Consider the following 14,950-nt stretch of genomic DNA (forward strand, 5'->3'; position numbering starts at 1 on the left):
GATACCACTGTTCGTAAATATGGTGAGTACATTTGCTTTTTGATTGATGATCGGTGATAAAAGGGCAGAGAATAACATCGAGTACTAAGAAACACATCGGAGTCAATGCGTCCTGTCGAATGTCGGACGATGAATAATAACATACGACACTCGTCTATTCATTATATGTCTTCATACATGTTCATGGTGCCTTTTGTGAATTATGATGTCCATTTATACTTGTGTCTAATAGAGACTGGTCAATGGCCATCATTACCAGCTGAAAGCAATACAGAAAACATTTCGGGGCTAATGCCAATAAAAGGATCTATAAATTCTAAATAAATGTACAGTAAGACATATATTTAATGTCTTGCCTTTTCGAGAGACAGATAATAAAAAAAGTTAGATAAATTATGCTGGTAGAGTAGCTATTGTAGATTAATGTATTCCCTTATTAAACGAATATAGTGTTGAACGGTATGTGTTTTCTGTTTTATAATTTTAATCAATATTTTAAAATGCTTGAATTTTATTTTAAAAGTTTTTTTTTATTTGTCGACATTTTGAAACGAATGACCTACGATCCAACGGCTGATTCAATCTAACGATTATTCGGCCTGAATATCCTAATCATCTTGAATAATTGCTCAGCCGTGAAACGAGTTATGATGTTTATGCTGAAATTGTTCTGTGAGCTTCCCTCAATGGTGTCTTATTCAACCTTTCTTGATAGTCTCCAATCAATGTTCGTCCCATCTACCTTCCATGGACCGCAGTAATGAAAGTAAAAGGGGATTTACCCATAATCCTATAGACACAAGTTGGAGAAACATCTCCGAATAGAGCTCAGACGGGCCGCTATATTATCTCCTAACCGCAGTTGGATTTCCCCGACGAAATTAATCCTGTATCCGTTGTCGGCGCTTGGAATCATCCGAGCGACCGACAACCGCATCGCACCATAAGCCATTCACGTTTATGTTACGTGAGTAGTGTAAGCCTTCCAATGGGGACGATACCAGTAGGATTGTTCGCAGTTTTTTTTTGTTTTTTGGTTGGCGGTCCAGAAATTATCCGGACTCTGGACGACAGCTGTTACTCCACATGGGCTTCGGATGGGCATGGTGCGGGGCCGTTGGGTTGTAGATTAATGAACCTTGGGGTTTATGGATGGCAAGGTTGATTGCAGTCATTAAAAAAGGTTGACGACGTGTTTGTTGTCGGAGAAGGAAAACATTGACGTAGCAAATTGGTTTTGGGTGCACACACAGCTCATACGGTGGGGTGGCCTCGACTGAAATGATGTGCAAATCGTTGCCGTATTTAATGAGCAAACATGGTTCAGCATTACCGGAACATTTTGCCTTCTGGAGGATTGGGGATCAAGACACCAATGAACAGTCGATTGAGTAATTGAAACTAGAACTTGACTCGTTTTTTACGCGGATAGATTTATCAATTTCCACAATTTTTTAAATAACGCCTGTCTTTTCTTCGAATTTTTGGTTAACTTGAGGTCAACTCAATGTTTTAATAAATACAAAAGCCACAAACAAGCAAAAAAACAGCGTAAAAATGATTTCAACTAAAGCAATATGGCAATATCAACAATGCCCCTCTCCTATACTACCACGATGTATGTAGATAGTGGAGGAGAAGATTGTACCTATCATGGTCTGCTTAGCCCTTCATCTTGAGATTTTTTGTAAACATCTTGTGTAATTTGATTCTTTTGTTTAAAATTCAGTTTAAGTTTAACAGTTTGTGGGCTTCGTGGCCGTGCGGTTAGCGACGTCAATCGTCTAGACGCATGTGCTGTGGAGTGTGGGTTCGATTCCCGCCCCAGTAAGGAGAAAACTTTTCGTAAAGCGAAAAGTTCTCCACTGGTCCACTGGGTGTTGTGTGAATGTCCTGTCCGTTGTTCGATGCTAGATGTTAAGTGTTCAGTCTGTGCGACCACTGGTCGAAGACGGTGACCCTGTCTTTTTAAAAACGGCCTTGAAGAGGCACCGCGTTTTTTTTTCAAATTTGATAGCTCAACCACAGAGAACAGACATGGATGTTCGAACAAAATTTCGTGAAAAACGTGTGTAAAAATTCAAATTGAACCTCAGCGCCACCAACGCATGCTGCCCGACATACAAATTCAATCTCACGTTGGCTTACACTACATCACCCAAGTAACATTTTAAGTTTTATAACGCTCTTGAAAACCATAATTTACTTTTCAAGAGTGTTATAAAACCAGCATAAAACTAAAATGTTACTAGGGCAACAATATTGTGCTACCACCTAGCGGAAATTCGGAATGAACACTAGTGCTAAAAAGTAAAACACGGAAAATTTCCTCCATATTTATCAGCACACTAGCACCGCGCATCGGGGGCATAACGACACACTTCAAAATGACCAGTACAAAGTTTTACACAAGTGCACGAATGAAGATCAACGTCTGCTCTGTGACCTAACTACTATGTACACTAAATATTTACAACTTGAATTTGATAACCTAGTTGGGGATTAGCTCCAGGATTTTTGGTTATTCTAAGCTAAGCAACGTGCCGTGAACTGATCTTGACCTTCACCATAGCGCTCGTGAAGGGTTTTAATACCGGCCTGACGGTGGACCTTAGATGTTCGTGTTTTGAAAGCTGGGAAGAATGCTGAGGATCATCCTCAGGAACATTTTTTGTACACGTTGGAGTTTCAGATGATAAGGTTTAGCGCAGCTCTCCCAGACGTATTCGATCACAAGGAGGCTGATTTGTTGATAGACAACAAACTTATTATTCAGGGGCAATGACGATCGACGGTTGATCGAAGGGTACAGTAGTTTCAGCAGACGTTACACTTCGTCACCGTCTTGTTAACCTGTAACTGGAAAATAAGCTTGATGTCGGCGCCTTATTGGCCCATTCCACAGTCGTGCCATTGAGGATGATTTTACAGTCCTCAGGCGGAACATGTTAAGGGGATTTAGAGTGGGGGAAAACTGTGACCTTGGTCTTCACCGCATTGATACCGTTGGAGTTTTGCCACTAGCGCTGGAGGTGTCATCTGCGAAGAGAGAACAGAGGTGAACAGGTTAAACAGCAGGGGCCCAAGGATACTGCCCTGCGGGACGCCTGCGACAATGTTGTGCGCATTGGAACTTGCTCCGCTGATTGACACACGGAATGTTCAGATGTTGTGATGTTCGGTAGACTCAAGTAGCCGGCTGTGAATTGCCTTTTCGAACATTTTGGATAACCCTGAGAGAAGGGGGAAGGATCCTTCCCAGGCTTCCGGAAAAGGGATGACTTTTGCCGACTAAAAGGAAGATGGGAAGTAGCTGAGCCGTGTGTGGTATGCACATCCCTAATATCATGAGGAGCACGAACAGGTCTAACGAACAGCACCGATCCATCATCATATTTGACTCTGCTCTCGGACACCCGCATCAAGGCAGTCAGTACGTTGGGGACTTCCATTCGAGCCAGTCGTGTGAGTACATGGTGTTGGGAATCGCGTCGGGCAATCTCTCAGTGATAGTGCGAAATGGCGAATCTTACATTGGCGATCCTGCCAGGAGCAGTGTATCGATATTAACAGAAAAATAACACGACATTACAAAGTGATGCAAAATTGAAAACTTACAGCTATTTGCGATTCGTTGTGGCCTCTTAAGAAAATTAATTTTCTTTCAGTGATCCGAAATCTTGTTTTCTGTGCAACTAGCGGGAATTAGTGAATTTTCACTGTTGGTGAGATTTCGCAGGAAGGAAAGGTTTGACGAACAACTAATTTTCAGTTCAGCCTCAACAACCATTTTGTTCTTATGGATGAGCTGCCGAGCGGTAAGTCAAAAGCCTTCAATTAATCTTTTTATGCCCGAAACATGAGATATGGTGTGCTCTTTTACTCATACATGCAAGCATGAAATGAAGAAAAAAATCTTTACCCCGCTGGTACCTATATGGTAGCGAGTATGCGCTTGCTTCTCTCATGATCCTGATGTTGCTAAATCTTCTTCGCTTCTCAGTTGTATGAGTGAAACAAATTGTTTTTTTTCTTCAATATATCCTGCATACACATGAGTGAGTAGGATTATATACAAACATATATCATACCAAAAGCAGGGTAGTTTTTTTTAGAACTTGTTGAGGGAAAAGGCAAGCGGAAGAGTATATACAGATCCGTTGTGCTAATTTTCAATTTTCAATTTAATTTTCACGGCGGCAACAACACACTGGGCCAAGTCGTAATAATAATGGTAACATAATTTGGCGTCATCTAATCATTTTGGTAAAAATTACATGTAAACTATTCAGTGTTTTATTATATTATGTGAGATAATAATCGTTGACAAAACATCGAGGGCACAGATTATCATTAAATTACAAACGATAACAAATGGTTTATATTATGCGAGACATTATTGTATTATCTGTTATTTGCTATTTATTAATCGTACGTAAGCCTGTCAGCGAACTGAATGGCGGATAATGCGAGCATTTTTTTTTAAATTTATTTGTCGTGTGCGCCGCTGAGATCAGCTGTTATATCTACTGCAGTGAAAATGGATGTTAATAAAACAAATTTCGTGAAGGTCGACAGAAGATTTAAAATAGTATGTAATGATCGTTTATTTTATTGACAAGTAATTTTGTTTACTAGTTTGTGCGAGTTTGGAATGACTGCACTGATCAAAAGATAAGCGTGTTCGGGACGACCGCTGGCATTAACATTTATCAACAACATGAGTTTGAGCGTGTTCAAGACGACCGCTAGTTTCAACATGTATCAACAAGACAATTTGAGCGCGCTTGAGAGGACCGCTGACTTTGGCATTTGTATCGGAGAAAGCGAGTGCGAGACGACCGCTGTTTTCAATAAAATGTAAGTTTCTATATAAATTTAAGGCGAGTTTTGGGATAACCGCACTAATCAAAGGTAAAGTAATTTTGTTTACTAGTTTGTGCGAGTTTGGAATGACTGCACTAATCAAAAGTTAAGCGTGTTCGGGACGACCGCTGGCATTAACATTTATCAACAACATGAGTTTGAGCGTGCTCGGGACGACCGCTAGCATTAAAATTTAGAAACAACATAAATTTAAGCGTGTTCGGGACGACCGCTGGCTTCAACAAGACAATTTAAGCGTGTTCGGGACGACCGCTAGCATTGGTATTTGTAAAACACGGCGAGCACGGGACGACCGCTAATTTCACTAAAAGGTTACTTTGTTTACTAATTGAGTGCGAGTTTGAGGTACCCACGCTAAGTGTTGAGCGTGTTCGGGACGACCGCTGGCATTAAAATTTACCCATAAGATAAGTTGAGCGTGTTCGGGACTGCCGCTAGCTCTATCATTTATCAACACAACTATTTGAGCATGTTAGACGACCAACACTAGCATTTATATCGAAGAAAGTGAGATGAAGGAGACAACCGACAAGTTTACTTCTGTATAATTTTGTGTTTTTCGGGATGACAAAAAAATAGAGTTTAGCGTGTTTGGGACGACCGTTACCATCGGCATTTTATTAGAAATTTCGTTATGTAAACATATTTTTATTGAGAAATGTAATTTGGATTTTCACAGGAAATTGAATAGCTAAGTTGGGAGAAGTTAATTCACTATTCTGTTTTAAAGAATACGTAAGTATATGTCGCTAATGAGTCATAGGGAAAGCCTTGAAATCTACTGACAAGCAATATCGTGTTAAAACTTTCACACAGAATGAGGAATATATTGTGAGTTGCAGCAAAAATCAAAAACGAAAAAAAAGAAAGGATCACGAGGCCACAACGATATCACTTAGTTGATAGTTTCAAGGAAATATCAAACCAAATGTAAGTTATCGTGAAGTCCTTATGTATTTTTATTTCACAATATGCAGTTCATCTATAGTAACAGGTGATAACAAGTTTGCGAAGAAACAGAAAGTCGTTCGTTAGTGTTCAAAAATGCAAAGTGCGGGAAAGTTTGTGCGTGCCCCTTCGGTACATGACAGTGATTCGGATTCCGAAAGCGCTATTGAGCAGTACAGTGAGTCATCGAGTGCTGGGCGATACGTCAGGATCAGCAATCTTATTTCAACAGAGTTCGACCCAATCGAAGGTGTTGATGAATATGGTAATCTCGATATTAACGATAGTCCCATTGAACACACCAGACATGAGAAAGAACTGATGCAGCAAATCAAGGAGTTGAAGCAGACCGTTGCAGAGCTATCCAACAGATCAAGATATGAACCGAACGTCGTGGCTCGGGCGCATAAGGATCAGTCCAGTTGCGTTGAGCAAGTTGCATCAAAAATTCAAAACTACTGTGAACCAACCATCAGATGGGACAACATTAAACCCTTCCGGCAGGAATTCCGGCTACCAAAATGTGGGAGACATGGACCAAGTACATAGAAAACTTTGAGATAGCCGCCTCGTTGTCCAATGCGCGTGATCCTGCCCGACGTGTACAATTGCTATTCTTGTCAATGGGAGAGGAACTTCAAGGAATTGTGCGAGCTGCTAAGCTACGTCCAAGCTTAGATAGCGCTGATTGCTATAAGCAATTTGTGCAAAATATCGATCAATACTTCAGATCCATGACCGATACATCCGCCGAACATGAAGCTTTTGCCAGTATGCATCAGGCGAAAGGTGAATCCGCTGTAAGTTTCCATGCGCGTTTGAGAGAGAAGGTTTGGTTGTGTGGGTATAGTGACACTGACCAAGAACGTTTTGTCCGTGCTCAACTGTTGAAAGGACTACAGAATCGAGAAATCGCCAAGGCGGCAAGAACGTATGGGCATGAAACCAATTTTATCGTACAAGCGGCGACGCGAGACGAAGCTTATGCCAGGGAAACGTCAGCTGATAATCACAATACTTTATCAATCGATAGAGTACAGAGCCGTGGAGCAGGGATGCATCGAAGCCGATGGAATACTTCTACTCAACAGGTTGGTTCTGGGCCTTCGGGCGTAAGAGAACCAGAAATGAAGGATCAGGATCGTCGTTTGAGCCTAAGAGGTTCAGGAATGAAAATGCTTTTTATGCATCACGGCGTGAACGTTGTTCAAGATGCAATCGCCCGATTCACAAGAATGGCCCATGTCCGGCAATGAATAAGTCGTGTAACTCCTGCGGTCGACAAGGACATTTTGCTGTCACATGTCGCAGAAAGGCGGTGAGCAATATCAGAGATGAACAAGTGGAACCGAACATTGTTGAGAGAAAAGTCAGTGATCAGGTAATGGATAACTGAAATGTAAATGTTAACTTTAATGAGAAAATAAATTACTTCCAATGCGTGTTTCAATAGCAATATTTTTATTGTTTAGGTGTATGCTCTTTCATTGGGAGATGTGCTTGTTGATTGCTCACTTGGTTCATCGAATTCGATCAAATTTTGATCGACTCTGGAGCGGACGTGAATGTCGTCGGGGCGCTGATTGGAAAACTCTCAAGGAACAGTATCTTGCAGGAACTGCTTGCTATGAATTAGTTCACTATCCGTTTGACAAAAACGTACACGGATATGCTTCGAAAACCCCTATGCCGATAGAGTGCGCTTTCAGGGCATAGATTCAAGTTGTAGGTTACGACAAGCCTTCAGTAACAGCTGATTTCTTGGTTGTCAAGGACGGCAGACGATCCCTATTAGGCCGCTCAACCGCCAATGACATGGAGTTGTTGAAGGTTGGACCATCAATAAGCAACTGCGAGGAGGTGACAACATGCGAAATTTTTCCGAAAGTACCTGGGGTCAAAATTAGATTTAGCGTTGATAAATCAGTGCCACTGCTCAAGAATGCATACTATAACGTCCCGGCAGCTTTCCGCGATGCAGCGCGTTCAAGGCTGGAATTGATGGAGAAACAGGGAATAATAGAAAAGGTGACATCGGCACCTACATGGATCAGCGGTATGTCGGCAGTACCCAAAGGAAAGGATGATTTTCGTTTGGTAATAAACATGAGGGCACCAAATAAGGCCATCCAACGGGAATATTTCCGTCTTCCTCTCATCGATGAAATGAAAGTTAAGTTACATGGAGCTAAGTACTTTTCCAAACTCGACCTTTCAAACGCATACTATCACCTCGAATTATGTAAGGAGTCTCGCGATTTAACTACCTTCTTAGCGGAATGTGGTATGTATCGTTTTACACGATTAATGTTTAGTAAACTGCGCTCCAGAGATATTCCAGAGAGAAATGTATCGTATTCTGGAGCCAGTTGAAACCAAGATTGTCTATATCGATGACGTTCTCCTGTTCGCCGAAACATTGGAAAAACTTCGGAAAACAGTCTCTCGGGTACTGGAAATCCTAAGACGGCATAATTTAACTTTGAACACAAGCAAGTGTCAGTTTGATCAAACTCGCGTTACGTTCCTGGGACATGAGTTGGACGCAGAAGGGTTCCATATCGAGGAGGCAAAAGTGAAGGATGTGCGAAATTTTCGCCCGCCAACGACCGTTTCAGAGCTGCGAAGTTTCTTAGGATTAGCCTCGTTCATTAGTCCCTACATTGAAAACTTTGCTGAGATTTCCGCACCGTTGTGGACCATAACGACAGCGAGAGCCTGGAGCTGGGGTGTGGAGCAAAGTGAAGCATTTGAGATGATTAAAAATCGTATTATTGGTTGCACTACTTCGCTGGGTTATTTTTGTGATCAAGACAAGACCATTCTATATACGGACGCTTCTCCGACGGCACTCGGCGCCGTTTTGGTTCAAGAGAATGAACATAGTGTATCGCGAATAATCAGCTTTGCTTCGAAATCGCTTTCGACCACAGAAAAAAAGTATGCCCAGAACCAGCGTGAGGCCCTAGGAGCTGTATGGGCGGTGGAACACTTCGCATACTTTTTGTTGGGAAGGCATTTTATTCTTCGAACAGATGCCGAAGGGATTACCTTTATTCTAAACAGAACTCGTGAGAACTCAAAACGAGCCTTAACTAGAGCGGATGGATGGGCGTTAAGGTTAAGTCCTTATAGCTACGAAGTTGAATACGTTAAAGGCCGGGACAACATAGCGGATCCCTCATCGAGGTTGTACCAAGGAAATGATCACCCGTTCGATGAGGAAAACAGCCCTTGGGAGATTGCTCGCCTCGAAGCAAACCCAATTTTATTTATGACAGAAGATGAAATATCAAAGTATACCGCGGAAGACGAAACGCTCCAGCAGGTTATAACTGCTATGGAATCCGAGAACTGGTCGAACCATCTGAATCGCTACAAAGCAGTGGCCAGTGATTTATACGTTCGAGATGGGATTTTGGTTAAATAAGGTTGTGCTGTTATTCCAGAAAAACTTCGACAGAAAACGCTTCAAGTTGCACATACAGGTCATCCGATGTCTGCTAAATTTAAAAGTATACTTCGCGAGCGTGTTTGGTGGCCAGGAATGGCAACTGATGCCGAAAATTGGGTCCAATCGTGTTCAACTTGCGCAATAAATGGGAAACCCGAAAGACGAACCCCTATGGAACGCAGTTTTGCACCCAAAACCGTATGGGATACAATAGCTGTTGACTTTAATGGTCCATACGCCAAAGTTGGCGGCATTTCTATCTTGGTTATTATAGATCTAAGATCCAGATACGCAATCGCTCGTCCCGTCAAATCTACAAGTTTTGAATATACCAAACGAGTTTTGGAGGATGTGTTTAATTGGGAAGGATTCCCTAGAGCAATTATGCCTGACAACGGCCCCCATTTAACGGAGAGCAATATAAGTCGTTCTGTGCGCAGCGGGTATCCAAGTGATCTTTTCAACACCATTCTTCCCACAGCAGAATGGGCTTGCTGAGAGCTTCATGAAAGTTGTCAATAAAGCAATGTCAACTTCATTTTCGGAAGGAACCAACTACGTTGAGGAGTTGCAATCTGCAGTTCAGGCCTATAATGCGGGTGCGCATTCAGTCACTAAGATTCCGCCAGAAGAGGCTATGCTTGGCAGGAAAATACGGAGAGGACTACCATTACTTGAGCGCGGAAAGTCTCGTCATGATGATAAGCTTTTGGAGAAGAGGGACTGTGAAGTAAAATTGAAGGCGAAGATACGGGAAGACGAGCGAAGGGCGCAAGAAAAGTAAGGTTAAACCAGGCGACTCCGTGATCCTTGAGCGTCAAGCACGGGTCAAAGGAGATGCTAGGTTTGGTGACAAGAGATACACTGTAACGGAGGAAAAAAATGGAAGTTTGGTACTATGTGATGAAAATGACCAAACTCTCAAACGTCATGTATCGCAGTCAAGAAAGGTTTATAAGTGGCGAGATAATGAGAAGACCAACTCTACAGTTACAGCAAATACATCAGCCGGGAAGCCCTCGGATGCATCGTCAAGCCGTCCTTGTCGGGATAAGAAAGTTCCGTCGTAACTGTCAGATTACGTCAAAGTTATTGAAGAATCAGAGAGAAAACCAATGTAATTCGAATAAGTTGTTCTTAATAAAAAAAAACGTTTTTTTTTCTGTGTTGCCATATGAAAAATCTAACAAATATTGTTTGGTCTTATTTTCAACATGTTATTTGTTTTTAACTTTTACCAGAGAGGGGGAAGATGTGGTATGCACATCCCTAATATCATGAGGAGCACGAACAGGTCTAACGAACAGCACCGATCCATCATCATATTTGACTCTGCTCTCGGACACCCGCATCAAGGCAGTCAGTACGTTGGGGACTTTCATTCGAGCCAGTCGTGTGAGTACATGGTGTTGGGAATCGCGTCGGGCAATCTCTCAGTGATAGTGCGAAATGGCGAATCTTACAAGCCGGAGACACTGACTGGTCAGCGAAAAGTGCTCGAAGAACGGAACACTCATGTGTTTGAGCTCTAGATTCAGGATGCTATCGAAGCCTGGGGCCTTCATGTTTTTAGATGATTTGATATAGGACGTCAATTCGCCAGGTGAGATCACCAACTCCTCCGAGAAGACGTTGGGAGTAAGATGGATATTGCTAGCATGCTTGTTAACGGCTGCTTCGAGTGGACTGACGATGTTCTGTCGAAAGTTGTGTGAGCTGACAAAGTGATGACCTATTTCGGCGACCTTCTCAGCAGGAGTTATCAAGCGATCTTTAGAGCCATTATAGTCTAATGGGATCGAAGGTGAAATGGCCCGAGGCTTGGAATTTAGAAGTGGGAGAGCGCGGATCTTATTCGAAAAATCACTATTTCTGAGATCCACCATTCTGGCCAGGATGATTTTTGATTTTTTGGAGGTAATGAAGATGCCGGCAGTAAAATCGAAATCGCGAAGCAATGGAACAATTGTACCGCGCAAATATGTAACACACAGAAGTACCTACTATAAAAAGTTAAATTACTCACGCAAGCTCCAGGTTTAAAAAATGTGAATATTACGTGCACAAACGTCGTTCATCTTGTAACAGTTTGATTTGGTAACCTGTGCTCCCAATGAAGCACAGATACTGATGCTATTAATTGGCGGCTATGAACACTACAACTGCTCACTAGCGTACCCTTTCTAGTTGAGACACCAGCCCTACTCGTGCCGCGTATAACAGTTATTTGCATATCAAATTACGTAAACAAGCTAATGATCTGATAAGCCTCATCAGTTGGCCAATGCTTTTCTTTGTCATCTACTACGGTATTCATGCCGTTGATTATATATAGACACGGATAAAAATAAATGCCTCTTACTTACAATGAACGGTGTTCAAAATAAATCGCAAAAGAGTTGTCAAACGTAAATAATTAAGGTAATTAGTCAGTTTATTATCAGGTGGCTTAGTAGCTTATAGAAGTGTTTTTTTGGGCGGTCTACGCAGGTATCAGACATCTTTCTTCGAGTGCGCTGTGGTGTCGCTCTTAAGCTCGTGCCGTGTGCTGGTGTGTGCACGGATTCACCGAACCCGCTCTCGCCCATTGGCGATGGCGAACTAGTACGCGAGACGCTTGCCACGTTTAGACCCAGAAGCCACAAAATCGTTAGTCTTCAGCCATACCCTTCCTCAAGCTCCACGCCGTCGAACGTTTCATCGACCGGCATGGATTGGCCATCCTACACGCTCTCGCAGCCCGTCCAAGTGAAACCACACTTACCTTACCTCCACAGCCCATTGTCGTCTGGCCCATCGTCATCTGGCATATCGTCGTCCGGCTCATCGTCCATCGCCAGCCTCGTGGCTTGATCGGACTAACACCGAACAGCACCGTCCTTCCTGAACCACCAGCTAGCCGCCATTAGTCTGCGATCGAGCATCGAGGTAGTCAAGCTACAAACAGGTTAGATTAGGTTTAGTAAATTGCGCAAGTTTAATAGAGAAGTGAGAAGCCAATTGTAAGGGGAACAATAGATAACCGAAACCAAAAGTTATGCTCACGCTTTAATTCCTTCCAACCGAGATCCAAAGTTTAAGGTTTGTTTTTTTTATTCAGGTTTCTTTCAAGTTCGTTATTTGCCATTTGGTCAGTTGGTGAGTAGTTGACTTCATTCGTCCAAAACCCACCGTGAGGAAGTCAGCTGGGCAGGCCTACCTAATTGCAGTTCCTTATCACTCCCTCCTGGTGTGTTGGCGCATACGCGGGATTTGTTTAAAGAGGTTTGTGGTTTGGTCACAACTGAAAGAGTTCGCGCTTACGGTTCTGAGGCGATGATCTTTTTCATCTACTATTCAACATCGCTCTGAAGGAGAGGATAAGACTCGACAATTCTGACGACATGAAACTATCTCTTCCTGTTTTTCGGCAACACATGATTTTCAGAAAATTTACTCAAACCAATGTTCAGTATATTTCGCTTCATTTTTCAATTTCATTTTCCAAAGTTATACCAATTTATACAGTCTTACAAATATTTTGTGATATTTTTTTGGGCTGAAATCCAAGCCAGAGACGTAATACAGATAGGCGTTGCGTTTCGTTTCGCAGGACGCTTGCTGGTCACATTATGCATACCGTATCGAATGACGCCTGCCGACGATGCATAAACTTTGCAGCCTTCTGCGGAATGGTGGTCCGAAGAACTTTCTTCCCCGAAAAAATATCCACAAGGCATCATGGAGATCATCTAACAAGAAACGGAAAACCATATCGACCACGTTTTAATCGACAATCAATTCTTCTCCGACATCATGAACGTTCGCACTTACCGCAGGGCGAATATTGAATCCGGCCACTACCTCGTTGCGGTATGCCTGCGCTATAAACTCTCGTCGAAGTCGAACGCCGCGGCTAAACATTTTACTACAAGCTTTTTACGAACGAGTGTGAGGTGATTTATTTATTTATCTTCATCTTCAGTGTTAACTGTACAGACTGGTTTAAAACTTATATGCTAACTTAAAATTTACCTTTCGATTTTACGGTTTCGAGTCGAATCAGTTGGCATTGCTCTTCGTAGTGCGGTAACCTGAAAGAATTATTCCATGGCAATCGCCTGAGGGCAAAATGAACAAAACTGCGTTGGACATCTGGATTTCGTGCCCAGCAATTCCAGCTTTTCAGGGAGTAAACGTCATCAAAATCAGCAGCGTTCCGACGCATGAAGCCTAGTACGGCGAAAGCCTTGGCAGTAGTCGTTGCAATATGCTCATTAAAATTCAGCTTGCAGTCAAACGTAACTCCCAGGTCTTTTATGGAGCACACAATTTTCAGTTCGTTTCCACAGGCCGAGAAACGAAAGTTTATGTGCGTTCTGCATTTGGTAAAACTTATTGAATTGCATTTCGACGCATTTATCTTCATACCATTTAAACAACACCAGTTGGCTATGACATATAAATCTTGTTGCAGCGCAAGACAATCGGTCTATGATCTATAATTCGAAATATTTTCAAATCATCGGCGAACATGAGGCGATGAAATCGAAGTTTACACCATAAGTCGATCACGAAGATAATGAAAATCAGCGGCCCTAGGTGACTGCCTTGTGGCACTCCGGCAAACCGGCAATCCTAAATTCCTAATACGTCAGCACATCGTTGAATGAAAACATGAGGTAGTCTATCGATGGATCGACAGCTCCTAATGTTTTTGAAATTTCAGCTACGGAGAATGTGAGTGATCCAGAGGTGGCGGCAGCCTTACGAAGAGCACCTGAACAACGATGGCGGTATGGTGACGTTCCTGGAAGTACGCGCGTAGGATACTATAGATATTATATTAAAATAACACAAAATTGTAAGACTTATTCAGTTCAATGGTTGTATACAGATCTTCTGAAAATACACAATTTAAAATACAAGATTTGTATACAGTAAGGTTCATAAGCAGAACTATATTAAAATCTGCCATCCGCTGGTTGGATGGGGGCTGACTAACTACCAGGAAGTTCAGCCACAGGAGTGGAAATAAGCTGAGTGATAGAAGGTGTCATGTGTCCCATCTACAAAAAGGGCGATTAGCTGAATTGTAGCATCTACCGCGCAATCACATTACTGAACGCGGGCTCCAATGTCACGGGAGGTTTTGGAATTGTTAGTGTGGGAGGTTATAGCAGTAGGAATCGTTTTGGTAGAACGTGAAACACAGAAAGAACTTAATTAGAAATACAAAGTAGGAAAGGGAGGAATCTGGAATTGAATCAACTACCTCCTGCTTATAAGACAGAAGCGGTAGCCACACGACCACCGAGCTCGTCAACTTAATGTAAACTTAACAACTTCATATAAGAACAAACCGGTGAAGGTGGGACACTCTAGCATTTTAAAGCATGTCATGTGACGAGACATGGAAGAAATATATGCTCGGCTTGTCCATAGAGCATAACAAGGAATGAGCCAAGCATTTCCTTTGAGGTAATATAGCTTATTAACGGATGGACCGATTTGCAAGATTTTCTAACTAACCGAATTGTCTGGAGACCAGCTCTGTGTTTGTATATACAAAGTCTTTGCAAATTTGACGCGGAAATTTTGAAAGCACAATAATAGGGTGAGTTGTAAGGAAACCCAATGAGAATGCCGGGTCGGGTCGGGTAAAGTAAAACTTAAGTAGAC

General features: G+C 42.4%; 1 protein-coding gene across 1 annotated transcript in view; it reads left to right on the forward strand.

Annotated features, from left to right (window-relative positions):
- The window catches only part of LOC134210992 (band 7 protein AGAP004871), a 457,813-nt gene that overhangs the window by 18,777 nt on the left and 424,086 nt on the right, over positions 1-14,950 (forward strand). The window contains exon 3 of the mRNA XM_062687488.1: positions 2-22. Coding sequence (XP_062543472.1) covers positions 2-22 — 21 coding nt within the window. The remainder of the gene's footprint in view (position 1; positions 23-14,950) is intronic.

Source organism: Armigeres subalbatus, chromosome 2 (genome assembly GCF_024139115.2).
Source record: "Armigeres subalbatus isolate Guangzhou_Male chromosome 2, GZ_Asu_2, whole genome shotgun sequence".
NCBI classification, from domain to species: Eukaryota; Metazoa; Arthropoda; class Insecta; order Diptera; family Culicidae; genus Armigeres; species Armigeres subalbatus.